Source organism: Anser brachyrhynchus (assembly GCF_964034855.1).
Source record: "Anser brachyrhynchus genome assembly, chromosome: 2".
NCBI lineage: Eukaryota > Metazoa > Chordata > Aves > Anseriformes > Anatidae > Anser > Anser brachyrhynchus.
In genome coordinates, this window is record NC_137695.1 from 5,585,103 (window position 1) to 5,609,184 (window position 24,082).

The 24,082-nt window shown below is 47.6% G+C and overlaps 3 protein-coding genes across 12 annotated transcripts in view; 1 reads left to right on the top strand and 2 right to left on the bottom strand.

Annotated features, from left to right (window-relative positions):
• The window catches only part of DLEC1 (DLEC1 cilia and flagella associated protein), a 39,576-nt gene extending 29,972 nt beyond the window's left edge, over window positions 1-9,604 (top strand). For 3 of the 7 annotated variants that reach the window (XM_080581434.1, XM_080581435.1, XM_080581437.1), the window contains 9 exons: window positions 7-132; window positions 2,025-2,147; window positions 2,930-3,024; window positions 3,116-3,200; window positions 3,743-3,943; window positions 4,840-5,001; window positions 5,992-6,145; window positions 6,748-6,871; window positions 9,057-9,604. In XM_080581434.1, coding sequence (XP_080437560.1) covers window positions 7-132; window positions 2,025-2,147; window positions 2,930-3,024; window positions 3,116-3,200; window positions 3,743-3,943; window positions 4,840-5,001; window positions 5,992-6,145; window positions 6,748-6,871; window positions 9,057-9,180 — 1,194 coding nt within the window. In that variant the 3' untranslated portion in view covers window positions 9,181-9,604. Of the gene's footprint in view, window positions 1-6; window positions 133-2,024; window positions 2,148-2,929; window positions 3,025-3,115; window positions 3,201-3,742; window positions 3,944-4,839; window positions 5,002-5,991; window positions 6,146-6,747; window positions 6,872-7,553 lie in introns of those variants that run through there. The other 4 variants (XM_080581436.1, XM_080581438.1, XM_080581439.1 and 1 more) reach the window with 4 other exon arrangements.
• Window positions 9,605-10,200: 596 nt separating this feature from the next.
• On the bottom strand, window positions 10,201-20,509 carry ACAA1 (acetyl-CoA acyltransferase 1). The gene is made up of 12 exons (XM_080581451.1): window positions 20,258-20,509; window positions 19,037-19,130; window positions 18,722-18,779; window positions 17,725-17,804; window positions 17,188-17,230; window positions 16,346-16,444; window positions 15,569-15,649; window positions 13,522-13,712; window positions 13,235-13,414; window positions 12,393-12,448; window positions 11,493-11,638; window positions 10,201-11,346 (listed from the first exon to the last, which is right to left on the bottom strand). Exons 1-12 carry the CDS (start codon window positions 20,477-20,479, stop codon window positions 11,271-11,273), a joined length of 1,326 nt encoding a protein of 441 aa, XP_080437577.1. The 5' UTR covers window positions 20,480-20,509; the 3' UTR covers window positions 10,201-11,270.
• Window positions 20,510-21,035: 526 nt separating this feature from the next.
• Window positions 21,036-24,082, bottom strand: part of LOC308190289 (mitogen-activated protein kinase kinase kinase 3-like) — a 77,420-nt gene continuing 74,373 nt past the window's right edge. For all 4 annotated transcript variants that reach the window (XM_080581441.1, XM_080581440.1, XM_080581442.1 and 1 more), the window contains one exon: window positions 21,036-23,418. In XM_080581441.1, coding sequence (XP_080437567.1) covers window positions 23,190-23,418 — 229 coding nt within the window. In that variant the 3' untranslated portion in view covers window positions 21,036-23,189. The remainder of the gene's footprint in view (window positions 23,419-24,082) is intronic.

Below are 24,082 nucleotides of genomic sequence, written 5' to 3' on the forward strand. Positions count from 1 at the left end.
CTGCAGTCTTCAGACACGGACAGCGAAGAGATCACTCAAGAACCCACAGTGCAGAAGATCGTCTCTGTACTTATACGGCCTCATGAAGGGGTTGCTGCTAACAACCCCTACTCCATCACTCCAAGACAGATAGTAAGCTGTACATTTTCTTTGTGCTTAGATTTAGCATGTTTTCTGTAGGATAGCGGAGAAAGAGGAAGAGGAAGCTTGGTCTTGGGGCAGAGACTACTAAACAGTAGGCCTGGGGGGCTTTTGGGTCTTGAAAGTGACCATGAGAAGACTTCGCAGAGTCAATAGAAAAGAAAAAGAAGTGTCCCGCCTACATTTGGGCAGTTAACTGATGTGATGACTGGAGTTAGGTGTTCAGTTATACTGGGCTCCCTAGAGTGGCATCTCTGGTCTGACTTGGAGGTATCCGTTTCTACTGAAGTATTAAAACAAAAAACAAAAACAAAACAAACAAACAAAAAAACCAGCAACAGAGAACAACTCACTTGGGTTGCCTCAGTGAAGTGTGTGGCATGAAGTGGGAGGCATCCAGCCTGCTGATGCTCTAGAAGCACATTATTTAATCAATGCAGATTTGCTAAGTAAAACTGGCAGAATTAGAAAGCAGGCTGCTAGGAAAGGGGTGTTCTGTAGACAGCTTTTCTGAATAAACAGTTGTAACCCACTGTATGTCAAAAATAACTGCTGCAAATAGGGGCCACCTTGTCACAATTCCTTAGAAATAAGATAAAGCTCTTGAAACATCTAACTATGAGTGATAGGGTTGCCCAAAACACTAGTGTGTCAGTTTTGATTAGCAAGATTTTTGCTGAAGAGTTTCAGTTACAAGTTAGAATAAGCTAAAGAATACATTAAAAAAAATAATTATGGAAATGGCTTCTGAAAGCAATAAAGCCTACGGTCAGCTCTGGGGTGATCTGATACTGAGATAGGTAACATAAGTGCCCTGTTGTGGAGAGAATCTCAGTGTAGCCAGCAGAGAGCATGGCCCACGTGGGATGTAGCTGATGCCTATGGAGCCATTCAGGTATTTCTTTGCAGAAACGTCCTCCATGTTTCCATTATTGATCCAAGAAGGTCTGTTAGCTCAGGTGATGTGCAGCACAGCTACCCAGACCTGGCTCAAGTCCATGTCTGTGAGCAAATAAGCTCTCTGTGACCACAATGCACGGACCCTGCAGTGTTGTAGGACACGGCAGAGCTTTCTAGCTATCTGCTAGCTAGAGCTCAGGCAGAGCTTCCTTAAGTCCTCACCGCTCTGGGTGGGGGAACGCGGTGCAAGGAGAGCTGAGCTAGCTCTGCTTCTTCTGAACGTAGGTCCAGCAGGGCCAAACAGCTCACCCTGTGATCACAGGAACTCAGGGAGGCTGCTTTTGCACGGCACTAGCCTGACAGCAGCACACACCACACGGCCCCTGAGCTCACAAACTTGGCTAGGCCTGGGCTGGTTCTGCAGGAGATGGCAAGTGTTTTTGCAGCAATAACGTGGTTTAATCATGCAGGACCTATTTAACCTGTACGTCACAGAAAATCCACTGTAGCTAGTTAGTACATTCCCTGCTGTTATGTAAAGTAAGATATGGCCAGGAGTAAACTGAATTGTAAAACACTTGTAATTCACACTTGTATATCTTCAGAAAAGGCTTCTTGTGTCTCTGGGTACTGTCAGTTGTAGGAGAATCAGCTGAGTTAGCCATGGAGGAAGAGTGGTAAGAACTGGGTAGAATTAGGTATTTCTAAAACCAGACAGGTTTGTATATGTGTGCTTAGGGGAGCTGTTCTGTGACTGTGCTTAAACTGTTGATAAAATAGCCATACTGATATTTGCAGCTGAAATAATTAAACCAGTTTTGTTGCCACATGTTGTCATTTCACTGCATGCTCTGAGCTTAGCCCATTCCCAGGAGGTTTCAGGCTGTTTGTATAACTCGGCTTTAGCAGCTGGGTGCTGAGAGTGCTTGTGCAATCCCCGGCAGCTGCCTGCACTGCTCAGCAGGCGTCTCTTTCGATTGCAGGTAGTTCCAGGAGGTGGCAGCATCTCCGTTTGCATCTCCTTCACCCCGCATGTCCTCCCGGAGAGCGGCACTGAAGCGCAATGTGGCGGGTTTGTGCTGGGATTCATGAGCCTAGACGACGAGGTAAACTGATATCCCAGCAGGGCTAAAGATGACTAGGAAATAATCGTTTCCATTCCTGTAATTTCACATGCAGGCTGCTGTATGCTTGGCCAGTCTGTGCAAACAGTCCTCTTCCTGCAACCCCGAACATCCTTCCTTAATTAGATTTGTTCATTTGCTGCATTTACCTTTTAGCTTGGAAGCATTGTGGGGTGGGAATGTCAGCGTCTTGTTACATTGTCTGGTGCAGTAAACCCCAGGCAAAAGCCCAGGATTTGAATTGCTATCACAACATCAGGTTGTATTGATAACAAGAGCTAACAATGCAACCGAGACTCAGGACTGCTGAGTTCTGTTCCTGGCTCTGCACCAACCTTCCTGTGAGATCTCAGACAGCACCTCTCTCCTCTGGGAAGCTTCCTCTTCAAAAACTGCAAGTGCAGCTCATAGGTTGATGTGAGGATTGAGTAGTGCGTTGTGAATTGCTCTGAGATTCTCTGACATGAATCATCGCAAAGGTGCGAGGTATAATGAATGAATAACAGAATATTTAATAAAAACATCCCTAATGTTCCTTACTCCTGGAGGAAGTATTGTCTGTGTCTGTATTAAACACAGTCATGAAGAGTCCAAATACTGCTCAACTTCTGCTGTTCCTTGCACGTTGCCATCACGTCTTACAAACAGGCAATACGTTGCCAAGCAGAATCCCATTTCGGCTAACAGCCTCTCAAGTGAAAAGCAGGGCTTTGGGTTTTAGTGCTGTCATTTACACGGAACTTCTGCTTGGATTTTGTTGTCAGCTCGCAAAGACAGTGCCTGACAAAGTCAACCGCGAACACGGCTACGATGCTCCACCGTTACGAATAGACCTGAGAGCCTCCGTAAGGCACGCTCTGTAAGTACCTTCACACTGCCACCTCCCACACTCACAGAATAAACCAGCCTGGAGGGAAGGGCTCTGACCAGCTCTGATTCTTTACACGCAGGTTAAAAGTAGACATGGCTCATGATGGAGGAATGATGTTTTATTCTATGGCAAGTGATCTCATACCAGATCAGCCTCTGTCAGGAGTAAGTACTTCACGCACAGATGTATTCTGTTGGACTGTGCTGTTGTGCTACTGTGAGAATTCACAGCTGCATGCTATGGTTTTTAAAATGCATCTTTACCGGTGTCCTCATGTTGCCGTTTTCGATGTTGCACATAGTTATATGTAAACTAAAAGGACTACAGGTACTTATTAGCCAGGAATAAGCACAGCTCAGCTCAGACAATGCCTATTTTATACATCTTTCTCTAGTATTATTTTATTTGCAGAGGATTTCTTAAGTAGAAAAGTAAGTACTTCTTTTCAATACATAAAGGTCTGATAGGAGAATGAGTCAGAGCAGCGTAGTCCGTTTCTGTGACCTTTGACATTCAAAGACTCTAACCTTATTACATTATTTGTATTTTGGGTTTTTACTCAAGAAATTTTGAAAAACACAAGGAAAAAATAATGGGCTTCTTAGGGATGGAGTCCTTCAGATCCCTGGTGCTGTTGAAAGACCAGACTAGCACAAAGCTCTCAAGGGAGTTTAAACTAACCAGTTTTGAATAATTTTTCTACCAGGTTTTGACAGATTCAGTAATGACTCAGAGTTTGAAACTCATCAATTGCACTAAGGTTCCTCTGTACTTCAGGCTCCTTCTGTCTACGCCCTTCAGCCTGGCCAGCACAGATCTCAAGAAGAGCACCAAAACATCCCACAGCAAGAAGGAAGAAACAGAACAGCAACCGCAGCTTGTACTTTATCCCCAGCAAAACATGCTGGTAGGCTCAAAAAAAATAATCCTCTGCCAGAATAGATAGTTTAGTAATTGGTATGTTAGCATGGCCCAGATGAACCACAAGAAAAACACAACCAGTATAGAAATCTCCCGATGTCAGGGGAAATAGTGGTATATTAGCAAATGCTAATAACTGCAATTTCGCCTGCTATATTGCAGGTACAAAGTATTTTTCCACAGTGGCTCTGCTGTGCTTTTCTCATCAACTCTGACCTATTACAAATTCTTGCAGAAAGCCCTGTGTCATTTCTGGACCTCACCTAAATCAATAGCCAAATACATGCTGGACTAATTAAAAGACTTCCAAAGCCTACATTCCCTCATTTCCTTAAATTAGATGCAGGCAGTTCAGAGAAAAAAAAATGGATAGTTTGGGGTGTACACAGTGACATTAAAGGAAGCAAAGTCTTGGATTCAAGAATTAGCTAGGGTGCAAAAATGAATAACCCTCAGCTGCATTTTAAAGTGTGCTTCTCGTTTTTCAATGTTCATTTTGACTTAGAGGCACACAGGTCTTAATTGCACATGCGTCAGAAGAAAGAAGACTTACATTTTTAAAACATCTTTGGGAATATGGTATTTATAACCTCAGGAACTGAGCGCTTTTGTCTTGCTAGAGAATGTTTCTCTCCTGTGGTTCAGCAATTAGCTGTTCACCTTTACACTCCAGCTCTCTGTACTCGATTTATAGGAAAAAGCTGTGTTTTTTCTTTAATGTCCATTAAAGCACTTTATTCCAGTGGGAATCTGGTTGCTGGCACAACACTTTTGGGTTCCAGTGGGAAAATGTGCACTTGGGCCTTTGAGTAGTGTTTACTTTGGATTTCCTGCACACAGTGCCATCTTATGTGACAGTCCTCTGAATTCCTCTTCCCACAGGTGAAAGTGTCATTCCACACAACTCTGGAGTTGCTTACCTATCAACATTTGCCAGATACCCAGATGCTTCCTGGATTCCAAGTGCTCCAGTTTGAGAACGGAGAGAGAAAGCTGAAGTTCAGTCAAAATCTGGTCATCGAGCATAGTAACCACAGTACCCAGGTAAGAGAATGAACGGCACTGGGCTGTTTTATCAGCACATTTGATTCAGAATGAACATGCCTTAGGGTTCGCTCAGCTGTGAAATACAGCCACCTCTAGAGCAAACCTGTAGCATACAGTGGAAGTGAATGGCCACAGGTTTACAAAAGGAGATAGCTCGCTGTTGAGCCTGCACGTGACTCTCTGATTGGCAAAGAGGTTTTGGGTCAGCAGCATAGTGATTGTACCCCTGTTTTCTGCAAGAGCACTGCTTGCACAGCAGGAAGGCCTAGATGATATGTCTCAATCAAAGGGCAACATGCCCGATCACAGTATGACTCTCAGTGTCCTGAGACACTGCAGGGAGCAGGACTGTCTCAATGAACATGCCAGCAACTGAGTCACCAAGCGCTGCCTCCTGCAGTACCCAAGTGCTTCTTGAAAATCTCCAAAGTCTGCCCAGCTCATATGGTGTGGTCACAGCCCACACACATTTAAAGACTGATCTTTTCCAGATGGAAAGCTATAAACCCCACCCTAATCTTCAGCAGTTCCAGTATGCTGCATTTTCTTCACACCAGGTATTTCTCAGGACTGATCTGTAAGATCCGAGCACCATATCTAAGATGCAGTCAACTTAATAATAATAATCTTGGGCAATCTGCACCAACGGAATGACTCACAGTGGACCATATAAAGTCCTCGGGGACAACAAGATGTTGTAATGTCTGTATCTCCACAGAAAATCCTAATAGCAAACCAGAATGTTCACTCTGTGTTACTTCATTAAGTCCACAAAGTCTAGTTTGAAAACCTATCTCAAAACAGTGAAACAAGCAACAACTTCATTCATTCAAAGCTGTAGAATGGGGAACTGACTCTGTTACAGAAAGAACACAGAATAAGTGCTCTTGATGCAGTGCCTGAGGTAAGAATGATCCAGCTGCAGCAGATACAAAACAATACAAAAAATAAAGTGTTTTCTTGTTTTTCCTTTCCTCTCTTTTGTAGCTGGTCCCAGTGACTGCATACCTTACTGTCCCAGTTCTGGAGCTGTCTTGCGACATGCTTGATTTCAAGACCTGCTTTGTTGCACAGACCAAGACTGAGCATGTCTTCCTGTCTAACAGGAGCGGCTGTAGAAGTTACTGGACTGCTTTGCTGGGTATTTGGGTTTTGCAATTGGGTTTCCTTGCTCTCTAGTTTTATTCATTTTTTTTTGTTGTTTTGGTTTTGTTAAGACTGCGTGCATTCCCTCATACGATGATATTTAGTCCAAACATACCAGGTCTGCTTCTGTTCTCACATACGTGGGGTGGTGGTGGCTGTTGTTTTTTGTTTTCTTTTACATCAGTGTATCTCTGCTGATTTCAGCCTTTACTCCAGATTTAACCAAAGGATCAAACCACAACCCTCACTGTTGGTGGACGTGCTTTGCTCATTTATAATACAATCCCAGGAGGCAACAAGAAGCAGCAGCTCCTCACGAGGGCTGTTTGAGCTTGTGCCTAATGAGATCAACAACAGATGGACTTCAAAGGAAAGAAGATAAGGGCTCATTATTCTGACACAAGGACATTGATCACTCCCCTTGATTAAAGGATGAAAATAGAAACTGGCCACATGCACAGAAAGCTTGTGACAGTGCAAAACATGATTTATTAGTTGGCACGTAAGGAGGTGCATTGTTTTGAGAGCTATATGCTGTACAAACCTATACAGAAGGTCTCATATTGCTTTGTTTGATACTTGCCCTCTTTGCTGCAGATGAACAGGAAAGGCATAATAATGACCTGGAAGTATTTTCTGTCTCCCCTCCTAATGGCATTTTGGAGGCACGTGAAGGGGACCAACCTACCAAAGATGTTTTGCAGATCACCTTTACTGCCAGGTACAGTTAACACAACTGAAATCTTGCTGTTACTTCCTGTCAAGACCAGACATATTGTGAATAGTCACTGAAAGCAGAGTTCTGCTCTGTTCTTGTGTTATCAGGCCTTTGACACCTGTCGATCTTGTGCTTCCATCCTCTTTCCCTCCACTGCTCCCACATACAGGATTTCTTTTAGAATTCTGACCCTGAATTTCGGCCTTACCTACTTCAAATCACGCTGTTAAAACAGTTGGCATGGCATACTGCCTGTGTATGACTGGATGAAATCCTTTCTTTTAAGGTACTGTCCTCAACAGAGGGCAAATCTCTGGCCGGTCAATTCAGTGCAGAAGCCGATACAACAGTTAACTCCTTTATGCATCTAGCACTTTATTAGGACAAAGAGAGAAATGTGTATGGAGTAGTTCAAAATTCCAGTAAGAATCTGTTTGTCTTGCCTGAAAGAGCCATGTCTTTTGCAGTCAGTCTCAGGGATACTTCATTATAGTTTGTGCTCTAAAAGTTAACTTTTTGAATTCCTTTACCTCAGAATATATACCTGATGAAGCAAATAGTGCAAAACGTTATTCTAAAGCACTGATACAAATTGTTTTACTCTTGCTTAGCTTGGTGCAATGTTTAGACTGAGCCGTGTTGATGTTTGGTGGAAAAAAAATCAATGCATTTTTGTTGTTTCTAGTCCAAAGTTTTTCCGTACGACAAAGATAACACGAGCTGCAGGCAGACAACAGCAAAGAGCACAAGAGATCAGATGCAAATAATTTTATTTGTGCTATAAACATCTGGTATTGTTCTAATTATGTTTATGGATATCTTACCATAACTTTTTGTCAAGGCTGCGGATTACTTCTGAATAGCAGAGGCACTGACCCAAAACCTCTGATTTCTTTGCTGTAATTAATGAGATGCAAATCCTGAAGGAAAACATAGCTTTTGTTACAAATGATGTTTTTTTGCTGAGATGGCCACAGGAAATGTCCCATGATGTTCCTTCACACCTCCCAAAAAAGACAAGTATTTTTTTTTAAGCTTCACTCATTACGTGGAAGTTTTAACATCCTGGCAGAAAGTTTAGGACGAGCCTATCCCGGTGATTTCAGTGGACTCTGAACACTGCTGAGAGGGAAGTTTCAAGAAGCAACCTACAGGTGACAGCTATTGTTGTATCTTCAGGTCCCCCAGGCCAGGCCCTGAGCTCTCCACTCCTGGAGCTCCTGCAGTCTCAGCGGGATGAGGTTGGGAGCAGCTGCTGTTAGGCCTTGCTCTGAGCAGTGCCTTGGACCAGAGACCAACTTGGACCAGACTCTCAACTACTTAAATCTTCCAGCAGTGCCTTTTGACTCTGCCTGAAGCGCTTCCTTTTGTCTGACGACAGATCCAACAATAATCAGCCTGCCTGAAGCTACCAGGAAGCGCAGGCGCTGCTGTCCAGCAGCCAGCTCACCTGTGTAGGCCTGGCCAGACACTTCCCAGCACTGCCGAGCTCAGCACCAGCACGGCAGTAGTAAATGATGATATGCGACGTGTGAGGTGATTTTAGTGACTCACCTCCCTGAATCAGCGGTCTTCCTGCAGAATTTTGTACTAGGAGAAAGAAGAGCTGCCTGTTAGACAAGGCTCTTGCCGCAGGCCTTTACAATGGCAATCTCTTAGCAGCAGAGAGGTACTCCAGCTGGAGGCGTTGGGTAGCACCAGCCTTAGGCAAATTATGCTATAAGACTTCCACTTAGCACAAGTGCTAAAAATTCCACTTGCTGGAAGCTCTTTGATGTTCATTTACAACGTGGACTCAAGTCAATTATCCCTTGACTTGCTGGCATTGACAGACTTACCAGCTTCAAACCTGTCTGTCAGAGGGAAGGAGTTGTCACAGCAAAGCGGTGCAGGCAGGCATTTGTTCCCAAGCAATGCTAATCCCTTAAGAGAGCTTGATTTTATTTATTTAAACTCAAATTGACTTTCACAGATAGGAAGACACTCAAGGTCTTCTTTCAACAATGAAATTAATAATCCAGTATCTTTAGCAGAGGTAGAGACTGTAGCGTTGCTCTAAAACCCCCCGTATGCATGAAACTGAAGCCAGCTCTCTCCTTTTTCTTCCACAAAGTAACTAGTATCATCCTGAACCATGGAGATGGGTCCAGCTATAACTGAAATGTCATCTTCTCCCTCTGCACTTTAGGAAGGACATTGAGTACGAAGCCGTTGTAACCATTACGGGGATGCTCGGAGAGAAGCCTTGCAAGCTGCAGCTCAGGGGACGCGGATCATACGATGGGAAGTATGAAGACCTGCATTTGATTTAAGTAGGACAGTGTGGAAGGGATGGCAAGGTAGTAAGTCAGCTGCAAAAGTGTAATCAGCTGAGCCTGTAGCTTCATCTACTTCAGCTTTTAAATGTGTACTGGAGGTTTAGCAGAATAAAGTTTATGGGTGAAAAAGTCACAGTAATTTGAAAACAGTCACAATCTCATCCTATGGTATTTTATTGCTGTGATAAGCTTAGCACTACCCACAGAGCCAGCCTCTGCAACATGACATTTTAAATTGCAAGCCAGCTATGGTAACTGTTAGGTCAAAAAACTTTTGCATAGTACAGTGTGCTTCAAATTACAATCATGACTGTTGGTATGGTAAAAAGAAGCTTCTGTTTTGCAATTTTTCTGCTTGTTTGACATTAAAATGGCCACTGATACATAATAAAACCAAGAATTAGTGAATAGACCAGCATTTCCCTGGCTGTCTTCTCAATATCTTACATAAATAGGGGAAAGCAAACGTTTCCTGGACTCTGCATGTTTCATCCTGCGTGGGTATTGAGAACAGCCCCTTCAACTACAGCAGGAGAAACCCTTCTTCCTTTTGATTCCTTCCTCCCACATGGTTCCCATTTACTCACATTTCTTCAAATGTTTTTAGAATTACTTTAGCTAAAGGTCACTGAAATTCCCACTTCTGAGACCGTTAGGTTTTCCACTCTCATCATGTAAGGTTTTTGTTAAAGGCAGTGTGTGGGGGGAGGAAGGGGCCGAAACCCACCCTGGAAGAAAACAAAAGATGATGCTATCTGCCTTCTGCCTAGATGAAAGCAGATATGTACTGGCACTGAGAACTCATTTTAGACATAGGAACCTTAGTGTGCAAAGAGGACCCTTGAAGCTACAACTGCCTCCCTCCCCCCTAAATAACGCTATCTTTCTGCTCTGAAATATGTGAGATTGCTGGGTAAGCAAGGCAGGCTACAGAACAGGAACATAAGAAAAGAAAATAGCTCTAGCTAATCGTGACCTTCAGCTAACAATCACAATAAAAAGAATACAAAGATATTGCAGGAGCCCAATTGTATTATTAAGTGCAAAATAAGAGCTAGGACAAAAAACTTCAGTCTGTGTTACAAATTTAAACTTCCTAGCACATCAAAGGTCATTAATACATTTCTTTTTCAAACCATTAGCTCTTAGCTTCAGTGATCTTTCTGTTAACAAGAACAGAGAAGGAAGAATTTCTTAAGATGAAATGTAAACATTTGTATTAGTACTGAAATCTGTTTTACATCTAATTATTAAGCGTAAGCTTGTCTACTATATTAGTCATACAAGCTAATAATTAGAAACATGTTGTAAAAAAAGGGAATGGCTACTTTCAAACACTTTGTTTCTAGAAATTCCTCAGAACCTTTCTGTGCAGGCACCCCAACTGTTTGTTTGTTTATATTTTGCTGCTGTGTAAACTACTTGCTAGTAACCCTTCCACCTTGCCCCCCTGGTGGTTTCAGAGCAGCTTGGTTAAAAAAGAGAAAACTCTCTCTCTATATAGATACACAAAGCTAAAGCCCATCCTCTAGCATACGGAGGATTTAAGACAGAACCAACTTGTGATTTGGGTAGGACAAACATAGTTATAAAGGAAACATTAAGTCTGTGCACTGCTTTCAAAAGACATCTTCCTAAACTTCCTTCAAGATGGTGAAATCTTTAAGAAAACCCTGGAAAAGCCGTTTCCTATGCACTGACATTTTCATTTGGAGCCATGGTTTTAGGTGATTTGTCATACAAACAACGTGCAACGTAAACATAATTAGAGAGGAGTTCAGAGTAAAGGGATCAATTACAAGTATTCGTTCACAATCACCACACGGGGGCCTGTCTTTGAACTTCAGCTGAACTCGTTTCTTTTCTCATCCTAGGATGCTTTACGGTGCTGAAGCAAATGTCAATCTTGCATTTTTCCACCTCAGTTGATCTGTAGGATTTATTCTGCTTCTCAATTTGTGCCTGAAATTTGTAGAGCTAGTAACGGATCCCTGAATACACTTGATTTCACAGTGCAAATCATTTGCTATCACTAGAGAAAGCAGAGAATTAGCAGCTGTGTTGATTTGTCAGTACGCTGGAGTTTAGTTCCCTGGGTATTCAAATACTGCTGCAGCTCCCATGCCAGTTCCAATGCACATTGACACAACACCATACGCTCTGGAACGAAAGAAGACACGGAATTAAGAAAAACATCACGCTTATATCACCTGACCAGGGGAAAAAAATCCAACAAAAGTGATGATTACTTCTGAGCCCGATTTACCCAGATACAGCTAAGGTCAATACCGTTGTTCAGTGCTCACCTTCTCCCTCTACGCTTCAATTCATTGAGCAAAGTGACGACTTGCCGAGCGCCGGTACAGCCCAGGGGGTGCCCCAGGGCTATTGCTCCTCCCAGGGGGTTGACCTTCTCCATGGGAATGCCCAGCTTTTCAACACAGTACACAGCCTGGGAAGACACGGGGAAGTGTTTCACAGCATGCTCTCACCTCTGTTAGTTCTCAGCTCTCCTGCAATACAGAACTAAAAGGGCTGCAGAGAAGACTGGTGATCTCCATCCACATACAAAGAAGGACAGCAAACAGCCAGGCAGACAATCCTAGGCAGGTCTAGGGGCTTCAGAAGATTTGTGCTCAGAATGAATTTAGCTCAAGTTATGTTTTCTATTACAGAAAATCCACACTCTTTTGTCAGCTGCTCTGAAAGTATTAAAATTAGTATTCATAGGCCTGCCTAGCTGGACCATTTTCCAGTGGAAAGCAGTGGAACTACATTACAAATCCAAAGCACACGAAGCAAGCTAAACCTATCGACTTCATCTCGAAGTGAGCCCACATGCTTTCTGACAGGCAAGTCACAGATTTGTGGACAACAAGTGGAAGTTTCTGCATTTCATTAAGGACATGCAAATTGGTAAGCGCAACACATTCACCCTGACACCACCCTATAACAAATTACAGCCTTGTGAAACAGCAGTTTTGCAAGTTGGTATGAGGATACAACAATAAAGATTAAAAAAGATCTCCACTAAATAATAATCTTATGTTATATAAGCAATGCCTGCTTATTTTTATTTCAAGAAAATAGTCTGTACATGTTCTTAACATTTGGCCAGAAATGTAGTCAAATCTTAATTTTGAGACCAAGTTGAAATATATTTAGTTTCCAAGCACTGTAACAACTCAAACAGGATGATCACTCACCTGGCTTGCAAAGGCTTCATTGATTTCAAATATATCAATGTCATTTAGTGTCAGACCTATGATTCAGAAAAGTCAGGATTTAAAAGGAGATATTATTGCCTTAGAAGTACATCAAAGAAAATACTTCACTTGAAGTCTTCCTTTATGAATTCTACTTCTACTCTGCTAACAACAACAAAGGGAGGACCTTGGCTCCCTGTCGGGTGTCTACGTTTGTATGCCTTTATGTGTACAAGTATCTGAAGACTGCAAAACCTCACAGTCCGTGGCATCATGTCACTGTGTTTGCACAGTTTCCTTAGATTAAACACGGTTTCTTTGCAGAGGGGTTAAAGATCGAAGGGTATTTCAAGACAAAGATAAAACTATAGGCAAATGTGTAACCACAGTGATGACAGCTGACCACAATAATAATCGTGAGCTATAAAAGCTGTTTAACCCTGTGAGTATGATAACACTGAGGAAAGCCCGTTCCACTGGTCAGATGCCAAAATTGTAAAGAAAACCAAAACACAAACAAACAAAACCACACACCCACAGCCTAGTCACATTCAGTGAAAAGAGAACTAAACGAACTCGAAATCATTTGCCACATGCTGGCAGCTTGTTGAGACCATGCAGGGGTTTAGTCCTGAGCTTCTCAAAGGCGAGTGAGTGGTATTTTGTACCTCAGAAGTGAGCGGTATTACACCACTAGGCAGCACCTCTTTCAAGGTTCTGAATTTAAGCCCAGTGTTCCTCTCCCCGCTAGCTGCACATGCTGGAATAACGACCTCAAATTTCAGTCGGCAGGGTGCGATTCTGCCTCGTGCTGAGCACCGTGTGAGTGATGAGTTCCTTACCTGCCTTCCCCACAGCGGCAGGGATCGCGTAGGCTGGCCCTATGCCCATGACATCGGGCGGCACTCCGACCACGGCAAAGGACCTGAGCACCCCCAGCACCGGCAGTCCCAGCTGCGCTGCTTTCGAACGTTTTGCCAGCAGAACTGCAGCTGCTCCGTCGCTGACCTGGCTGGCGTTGCCTGTCGGAAGAAATTTATTATCACCTCTTCTGCCTGAGCACATTGTGTGACAGGGCAGGTAAGCCACAGGAATGGCAGAAAATGATGTCATTAACGACAGAGCTGACCTGCTGTAGTGCTGCCGTTCTCCTTGAAGGCAGGCTTCAGCTTTGCCAAGCCTTCCAGGGTGGTGGAGGGCCTAATCCCTTCGTCTTGGTGCACGGTGATTGTTTGTTGGTTGCCCTCCTTATCTTGGACGGTGGTCTTGACCGGAACAATCTCGGCTTTAAACAGTCCCAGCTGCTGAGCTTTTGCTGCTCTGTTAGAGGAAAGTACAGAAGTTAAAATAACCTGGAGAAGAATTGCAAGAACTCACGTCAACAAGAGCAGTCAGCGAGGATGAATTAAGATGTGACTTGGTACCAGGTGCATCATCTCTGAGCAGTGGACGGAAGAAGGCAAATACTGCTCTTTGTTAAGTGGAAGACAGACTTCTTACCTCTGTCACAGGAAATACATCGCTTATACATTGGGCATTCTCCCCAAACCTGGGTCACAGGAGCTCACACTGCTGAACAAAATCCCCGTTCTGTCCCCACTAACACCTTAGTGACTGACTGACCACCACCAGCCCACAGCCATCAAGTTGTACATGTCCAGTGGTACAGTCACACCACAACTGGAAGAAAATAATCCCGATGTTCAAAGATCAACTCCTGTTTCTGAAAGTTTAAAAGAGGGCAAGTCAGCTAAGCTTCTATGCAATACTAATAACTTGTGAGAAGTTACAGAACGGCTAGAGTTTCACCCATTCCAGATTTCATCCTACAAAAAACAAGTTGACTTTTAGACTGCAGACTTGAAGTATCATCTTCTGGCATTTAAATGTCATCTTTCAACCTCAAATGATTCCCATTTACGTTGCATAATTTATTGACTACACAGAAGGGAACCAGAAGTAAAGGTGCACAGAGGATCGGCTCTGGTCCCTCCGACAGCAGCATTACCAGCAGGAAACAACTGACACAACCAGACTGATGGAAGTGCGCAGAATGCAAGTAGCTAAATTATAATTAACTCAGAGCACATAATTTTAATCTTTCATACTAACAAGGTATTTAAAAGCCTCTGCACCAGGGACAATTTAGAAGATTTACCTTCCAGCAGCAAAGCGCCCTTTTCAGGTAATGCAAATTGGAGACAAAGCTTGTTCTACTCCCTCATTGCTTTAAGCTTTTATTCATAAAATATAAATATTTAATACTGCCAAGTAAGAGAGATTAAGAGCCGAAGGAGAGATCAGTAACTCCACAGACATCCTGAGCCTGCAGCCAGAAAATCAACCCTTTCCTCATGTGAGAGGTGAGGATCGTGTTCACATACCCTTTTGCGCTATCAGTCAGTGAGAAAGCCTGGCATGCCAAGTTCCCTCGAAGCAGGGCCAGAATTTAAAGGTTAACTGCCTTGTCCAGTGGCTTCCTGCATTAGATAAATAATTGGACCGGGGCGATGCTTAAACACAGTTCTGAAAGCTGGTTTAACTCCTTGATGCCAGCAACTTCAGCGTCTCACCCACTGCCTCTGGACTGCCCCAGGGATTCCCCAGCCCCAGGGATTCCGGGGGTCAGCTCCCCCTGGCAATTTTTTAACCTAAAGGAAGGATATTAGAGGTAGAATTGGGCTCACTCGGAGCCAAACACCTGCAGCAAAGACAAGCTCTTCTCATAAGCTTGGCAGCTCTCTAGAAATGGCTACTTTGAAATACTCCTCCTCAGGGAAGATCACTTCTGCTCTGACGCCCACATTCGGTTTAAAATGACACCGAGCCAAAGCCACTACGAAAACACCGAGCTGTCCACCGGCTTCGGAAACCTCATGGCAATTGTATCCTTCACACGATGACAAACACAGCTGCACTCGGTGCTCAAAGCCTGCACGTCTGGTGCTAAGTGCGCAAAACCACGCGGCTCCCAGAGCAGCTCTGGACTCCGGCTTTCTTACCACACCACCCAGGACACGTGCTGGTCTTTGCTCTGTCCAAACGAGCTTCTTTACTCACTGTTAAGTTTTGAAAGGCAAGATGAAGGCTGCACTTAACCGCTCATGCAAAGTTGTTTGTTTCCCCCTATCTCTACGTATTCAGTAATGAAAAAGGTAAAAATAAGCAGCATTTACTTTTGTTGGGAAGCCAAGGCAAAGGCATCTTGCTTCTTTCGGGAAACTCCAAACTTCTCTGCCACATTCTCTGAGGTTATTCTGGGGAAAACAACATCAGAAAAATAATCCAATAATATATCTAGTGAAGCTGGAATTGTCTTTTATTGACAACACGAGCTACAAGCAGTGGCTTCAGTCTCAAAGCTAACAGCTGACTGCTCAACCTGGACCTGCTTGGCAGGGGCGGGCCCTGAATCAAATCCATTAACCAAAACAAAGTTCAAATCCGCTCTCGTATCACACCACAGACTCCCCTCGGGGTCAGTTTAAGAGCGAAGAGGATGGCCTCCATCTCTGCCAAAGTGTGGCCGTGCCAAGGGGGTTAATGAAGCTGGCAGGACAGGTACAGGAGAAAAGAATTCAAGGCAGCTGTTGCCTTACACCTTTAGCACTTCAGAGAACAGCAGAATATCCTTTTATAAGGAAATAGCGGCTTTGTTCTGCATGGAAGTTGAGATTATGAAATGCAAGAGCATTTCCAGAAATCCTAAACACACAAAAGGTTGTGATTCACAATTGTTTGTATTCATGAAGCCACTGAGCTTAAGACATAAGGTAAGAAAATCTTTCATCAGAGCTGCTGATCTTCCCCACCCATTCCACACCACAGATCTTCTGCACCAGCCCAGGAGGACGCTGACGCCCACGGCCAAGCTCCCGGCACTCAGATCGGTGCGAAATAGCAGTCACCGGGGGATGGACAACCTGGAAACCCCTCTGGGAGCAGACACTCACCCCATGGGAATAAGGCAATCTCGAGCTTTGCTGTTTTCCATCATACTGGAGCTGATATCGCCAGGGTTATTGGCACTTCTGAGGGACATCGTTTCCACGCTAAACACGGGAAAAAATTGAAGTTACTGCCACTGCGTCCACTTATGATGATTGCTCAGCGTCTTGACAATATTATTTCCTATTAACCTACAGAAGTGCAGCTGATAATTAAAAACCGGCTGAGGCAGAAGCTCTTCAGGCGTCAATACAAAAATTAGCACAAAATTACAACGGATTGCTAGCCTAAGTGGGTCCTTGTTTCATTAGAACAGGATACCAACGTCAACAGTTAATTTCTCATGTTTCCACAGCAAGGAAGGAATTGCTAACTGTTCTGGCACTTCTGTCTTCAGACGTAATGAGAAACCCAAGGTTCTTGGACTAGAGTTGTCAACAGCCAGAAAAAGGCCAGCGCCAGCTTAAAAACTGGTTGGCAGTAGAACAACATGAAGTATGAAGCAACCCAAGACAAAGAGGCTTCAGTGAGCTATGCCATTTGCATGTTGCAACACAACGAATTTCAGATGTGGGTCCCAGAGGCTGCAGTCTTTGACCTACAGATGAGTTAACAGATCGAAGGTACCCAATTTTACTGCACGAATACAAAGCCACCGCCTAGGACTAGCGAGCTTTTGTACAGTCGGTCTTAGGCCACGAAGCTTAAGATGCTTCACGGTCTGCTGCGTTCTGGGAACACGGATCTGCTTGGAAGGGATTTCTGACGCCTCATCCGAGAGCTGCTGCAGAAGGACAGCGTGCTGCTCGCAGGAGGCCATAAAAGTGCCACAGAAAGATGTTCTTACCCACAGGCCAGGCCAATGTCATATGACCCATTTCGGATGCCACCTGTAACAGCAGGGCACAAACATTATTATCGTTAGGAGCACAAGCGCTTGGATTCCAGCTGCAGTTTTGTGACCACCTGACACACTCACCACCCCTGGAAGGGGCTTTCCCTCCATGCTCCAACGTAAGCCAAGGAGCTGATGTGGCTGAAACTAAGCACGACCTGACCTGCAAGCAGGGAGGACAGGACAGACCCTACGAGAAGGAGCCTGACGTGGAAGTGGTGCTAGGAAGAACTCATCCTCAGATGACCAAGGTATTTCTCTAAGGGTATCTTACATATCTCAAGGGCATGAGGTATATATATAAGGGTATCTTCGTATCTCAAGGATATGAAAGTACTCAAGTCAACACCACGCTGAGAATTCCCAACCGCAGAAGGCTTTATCACTGTTTTTACTGCTCAAAGGGACTGGAGAACAAACGACCAGGATAAAGGAGCCCTCGTGGTGCGGCAGGCATTAACGCCAACCCAAGTGCCCGTGCACGCTTACCAGCTATATTGATAATGGCCTGCAGCCCGGAGGAGCACTGCCGGTTCACACTCGAGCAAGGCACCGTCTCTGGGATACCACTAGAACATGAGAGAGCGTTAAAGACCACGCAACAAACCAAACCACTACAGAGACCGTTAGGCTCCTTGGTTAAACTTTAACCCTCATGCTCGGGACAGATCCCAATATACATTTGTTGACCTATTTGGACCTGCACCAAGACAAAGCAAAATTCATGGATAATTTCCAAATTGAATTGCAGGTGGCTCCACGTGCTGTTTCCCCACGAGTCTATTCTTCAGAAAGCGCTCAGTAAGCAGGTCCCTCTCACAAGCCTAGTTCCTGAGCTCTGACCAGAGCCAGAAATGCTCAAAGGCTCCGCAATATTCCTAATTGCTGTGCCTGCGCCCCTCCAAAGCAGCGACTGTAAACTGCTTTAGCAGAAGGAAACGTCATTCAGCAATAAAAACTGGCTGAAATATTTGGAAGCTGGGATGCAGCTGCACACATCAGCCACAATTCTGAAAAGCAAAGAACGGAGATGACTGCTTAGTTTGGGGCTCAGGTACAGCAGAGAGAAGCACAGCCCTGCGGTACGGAGAAGCAGCTGGGAGCCCACAAAACGAGATCTCCCATCCAGAGGCGGCACAGAGGTTAATCAGCCTCACCTCTGCCTCCCTGGGAAGGCTGCCAGGAGCGAGCAAAGTGCTCACGCCTCCGTCACTGGCACCGCTGTGCTGATGGGGGGAGATCAGGGGAGCAGCATCTGCGTGGAAGGGGAGGCCGCTCCCCGCAGCACCGCCCGGCCCCTGCCAACAGGGCCTGCTTCTCCCAGCAGGGCTCTCCGAACGCTCGATCAAAGTCTGACTTCCAGGCAAAAGGTGATCTGCCAGAAACTCCTACGAGCTCACGAGCCTCATCACGACCTCTCACCCAGTGCTGCTCTGTAGCCGAGGCCCAAGAAGACCAGAAGAAACCTCGATCTGGTTGAGTTTACCTTAGAAACTGCGCAACTCTTGCGACCAAAGCGCCGGCTCCCGGCTGCAGCACGTTTCCTGCGTGCAAAGACAGGATTCCCATCAATCGGCTGCACTGCCCCCGCTATTCGCTGCGGACACCGAAGGGACACTAGTGTCACCGTGGCTCCGTGCCATCTGATCGGAGCCCAGCCACTTGGGACAGTCATCAAGGGCGTGTTAATTTCACGAGCGTAATAACGCCAAGCATCAACCCCTTCTGATCCCCACAACACCCGCCAGTCTCCCGTGGGCCTGTCCCAGAGCCTCTAGCAGGACGGAGGGCGATCACTCACCCACACAGATGTCTCCCAGCGCCTCCGGACGAAGCCCGACGTCCTGCAGGACGGCGGTCATAACGGCAGACAGCAGCTCATCGGGCGTGGTATCCTGCAAGCACACGGGGTTAGCGCTACTCAGCGAACACCGACGACTGCCCCGCCACCAGCTCGCCTTCGTGCTGCTGCAGAGGGTCGGTGCCCGGGCTTACGCAGCGCTACCTCACCTCTACAGCCACCACCAGACCGAGCTGAGTTTTCCTACAAAGGCGTTACTCTTATGTGTGTTTTTGCCTTGAGTGTTTTTCAAGCACTGTAACACACACAGCTTGCTCACCTAGCTGGGATTTATACGAATATGTGTCGTAGGGCCTTGAAAGTAAAGCAACTAGGATGAGTTATATATGGCACGAGCATGCAGAGACTTGGAGTTCCCTCTGTGTAAAACCGAGATGACCCCAAAGGGCAGCAGCTGGACCCCACCACCCACAGAGCTCCAGCGGAGTTACTGCGGGGATTTCTGCGCCCAGCAGCGCGTGGCACACGCCTGGAGTGGGTTTTGCACAAATCAGTGACTTAAGACTATAGCTGCGTGTGCCGTCATTGACCCCAAATTCAACACAGCCCCTTGAAAGCCCAGAAAAAACACAGGCAGCTTGGGAACACCTCATGTCCCACCACCACCACCTCCACTTGCAGGTGCCGTGGCTGTCCCGGGGCTGGGTTTGTGGGAACGTGATGTGAGAAGAGACTGAGGAAGACAGAAAGCGACAGCAGTCGCCTGGCACCGTGCTTGGGTCTTGCTCAGACCCCGGGACACCACTGCTATGGCTCGGCAAGGAGAAGGCTGGCCCAGGAGGTCCACACCAAGAGGTCCGCAGCAAGGTGAGGGAGATGCTCCTCACCGCGGTTCCTCAGGGAACCGGGACAGGTGGGCTCAGCGTGGGGCAGGACATGACGGGGCTGGGCACCCCACAGCAGCCTGCGGGGCTGGGGGGCTCCCGGTGGCACCGCAGCACCCCCAAAAAATGATTTTATTTTCCTGATGGTTGGCGAGCGGAGCCCCCCCTGGGCGGTGGGCAGCGAGGGCAACCCCTGAGGGGGTGCTGGTGGGGGGGAGGCTCAACGTTTTGGGGCGGGGACAGCTCCCTGAGGGGGAAGCGAGGATTTTGGGGTCCGGAGGCGCGAGGGGCAGCAGGGAGGGGAACCCCCCCACACCCCAAAAAAGCAGAGCCGTACCTTGAACCCCCCGCGCTTGGCTCGGCCGATGGCCGTCCTCCTCCCGTGCACCACCACCACGTCGTCGGGGCCGGCGGCTCCCCCGGCCCGGCTCCCGCAGGGCGCTGCCCACACGGCGGCCGGGGGCTGCCCCGAGAGGTGCCCCAGCACCGCCCGCACCCGCCGCAGCGCCCCGCCGCTGCCCCCCGCCGCCATCTTGGCGTCCCCGGCCGCCGCCGCCATCTTGACGCCCCCGCGGCGGGGAGGGGGGGCGGGGCTTCGCGGGGACACGCCCTCTTCATTTGCATGGCCCCGCCCACCGCTCGCTGGCCCCGCCCACCCCCCCCCGGGTTGGGCTCCGTGGGTGGGTGGGGAGGAGGAAGGGGGGAGGGAAGGGATTGGGGTAAATAAACGGAAAAAAAGGAAATAAGGAAAATAAAATTAAAAGGTTAAAAAAAAAAAAGTTAAAATTAGAATAAAAATTAGAATAAAAATAAAAATTAAAAAAAATTAAAATTAAAATTAATAGCAAATTCTATGAGTGTCTGAAAAGATAAAATGCAAATAAATAAAAATAAGAATAAATGAATGAAACGCAAGAAGGCAGAAATAAAAGAGCCCTCCCCCAACCTTTTGCCGTGGTGTAACACCAGGCCAACGTGACCGGGGAGTGCATGCGTGGTGGTGGTCCCTATTTCAGGCCCAAGCCCCCCGCCCCGCTGCTCAGCAGCCCCCAAGGAGGGAACGACACAGGGGGACGGCCACACGCTCGGCAGACGCACAACATCACACCGGAGCCTTTTTCCAACGGAAGGAAAACGTTTCTCTGGGATACACACGGCGACACCGCACGCGGAGCGGGGACACGGCCCCAGCAGGGCCGCCCCGCTCCCCCGGGTGCGCTGGGCAAAATAAAATATACATATAAAAAAAAAAAAAAAAAGGAAATTTACATGGCATAATATTACATTCTCTTCTAGTTTTCATTTTGTACATCAGAACACTGCGAGGGTTTTTAAAAAAACACAAAGGCAAAGGCACCTGAGGAGCGAGTCGCACTCACACGCGCGCACTCACACGCAGCCTTGCACGCACACCCCTGTACACACACCCCCATGTACACCCCCATGTACACCCCCATGTACACACACACATACAAACACACTCACCCATGAGCCAGGGGACCAGGCTGTCCCAGGGAGGCTTTTTGGGGTGCTTTGTGGGGCTGACGAGGCCCCAGGGAGCGTTTTGGAGGGTCCCCCGTAGCCTCCCCCAGCGCTCGGGCAGCGCGGCTGGGCCCCACTTTTGTTCTCGAGTCTTTGGAGAAAATAACAGCTCACATCCACCCCTAAGGGGTGAAAAATCAAAGCTGAACAGGTTCGGTGAAAGGGGAGAAAACAGCATAAAAACATTTCCAGCTTTACTGAAACTCCCTTTTTGTTCGTCTCTTCTGACAACACCTTATTTGCCAGCACATTTTTTCTTGTGTTTTTTTTTTTTTTTAATCCATCCTCTAGAACTAACCAGAGTGATTTGGTCCTATTCACAGAATAAAATCCTTGCTTTCCCCTAGAGGAAGGAGGCGACTATTCCCCCCCTGCGGAGGGGACGGCCCGGAGAGCCGGCATCCACCACCCTGGTGGCCAGGCACAAAGCTCGGGTAGGTGCCGGCCTCAGCAGCTCCGTGGACACACTGACAGGGAACCCTTCTAGCTATTTAATTTGCCCAAACAGCCCCAGTCTTTTTTTCTTTAACTGAAATAATTCTGGTTTTTGCCTCTGTCTCTGGAGCTGCAGCCACAGCACGACTCGATCTCTTCCACCCGGCAGAATTCAAGGATGTGCAAAGTCACACAACCAGCCCCGTTCTCCATTTCCCCTTCGCTCCAGGCAACCCTTTTCATTTTCAATGAAAAAAAAATATATAAAATAAAATAAACCTGTGTTTGACACGGTGGCCTGAAGCTGGCACCACCCTGGGAACTGCTTGTTTAACCTTTGCTGAGCCGGGGGGAAACAGCTAATGCAGCAAGGAAGCAGGAGATGGGGCGATGCAATTAATTTGTCCAAAATCACCAAGATCTGATAAATTCATTCCCGGGGCCTCTCTGCTTGCTCCCCACAGGGTAGTAGTGTCGGTCAGAGGCCGTGGCCCAGCAACGCTTTAAGCTTTCCCAATTTCTCCTACGACTTCCGAAACATTGCAGAAGGAAGCCCAGCTGCACGCGATCTACGCAGCCCTGCGGCCCCAGGCTGCGGCTTCATGCTCGTGCAGTCCCGCAGGTCCTCTCTGCCTGATTGTAGGAACCGGGCCGGGTCGTGCGGAGGCCCAGCCGTGCTCCTCCCGCTCCACACGCACACGCACGCACGCACACAAAGGCAAGACGTCTGCATAAATGCGCCCGACTCCCTGCCAGGCGCCGAGTCGGGCGTCACTCCGCGATTGTAACCGCTTAAGGCACAGGACAGGAGCGAACGCCGCCCCTCTGGCGGGGCTGCCTGGCGCTGCCACCTCCAAAGGGTTCCCTTCCCCTCGTGAACGGGGACACCGGGTCCCCCCCGACTCCGCGGTCTGAGGATCATCTCCAGCTGGGCCGAAGCCTGGCGCCTGTTCCTCTGCGGGGGGCGGTGACGGGCACCCAGCATCTTATTCCTCCGCTGGTCCCGGGGACGAGGAGGGTGCTCGCCCCGAGGCCAGCGCTTCCGGGGAAGCCCTCGTCCCCAAATCCCGGCGGTGGCCTGTCTCTCCAGCCTCCAACGGTCCCGAGCGTGCCTTCAAAAATCCCACAAGGCGGCAGCCACCGAGCTGGTGACGAGCGAGAAGGGACCCGGGGGGGCCACCAAGCAGGACGAGCCCGGGGCTGAGGTGTGAACCGCAGGGTGCAAAAAGGGCCGCGGGTCTGGCGGCCTCCCCCCCGTCCCACCGGCGTTTCCCCAAGCCGCCGCCCGGGGCTCAGAGCCCGCAGTTGACGAAGGGGTGCCTCAGCAGGTCCTCGGCCGTCGGCCTCCGCTTCTCCTCCACGAAGATCTGCTTGAGGAAGTTGCGGCAGGAGTTGGAGACGCCGTCGGGGAGCTGGGGGTTGGTGGGCTGCGTGGCGATCTTAAAAATCGCCGCCATGGCTTCGAACTCCGCCCACGGCGGCTTCTCCGTTAGCATCTCCACCACGGTGCAGGCCACGCTCCTGCAACGAGGGCAAGCAGGCAGGGTGAGACAGCACGTACGGGGCTGGGGTGGCCTTCCGCTCCCGCTAGTGAGATTTGTCCTAAAACTGGTGGCTTTTCTGCCTGCTTTAGCTGCCAGAGATTAAGCTTTATAAAGTACGTGGCTGAGAACGCAAGGAACCTTATGGGAGCACCCCCCGAAGGAAAACCCAGATGCGTTTAGACACCCCAGTTTCAATACTAGGATGTAGTTCCCCAAACAGTAGAGCCAGAACGAATCATGCTTGCCTACAGATTTACGTCTGACTCTATCCCCGTTTACTGGGAGGACAAGTCGAGTTATCCCCGCTCTTTCAGGCTCCAGCTGACATCCTCCAGAGAGGCCTCTCAAAACACTCAGAAGCACCCAATGATTTCGGTCGTCTTCGTGTCCGAGCCGCATGCAAACATCCAGCAGCAGACTTTCAGAGGTTGCCAAAAGATCACACGGAGCCTCCAAGCTGGGCTTAGTTAACCCAAAAACGGGGTGACCAGAACTCAGCAGCTCTTCTGGCAAACTCTGTCATCAGCTTGCTTTCCAGAATTAGACAGCAGCTACACAGCTGAGCCACATGTGGTCCTCACACACGGGGCCTTCCGAAAGCAAGCTGTGGTTTTGTGTGCTCCTCTCTGGCGGCTTTCAGC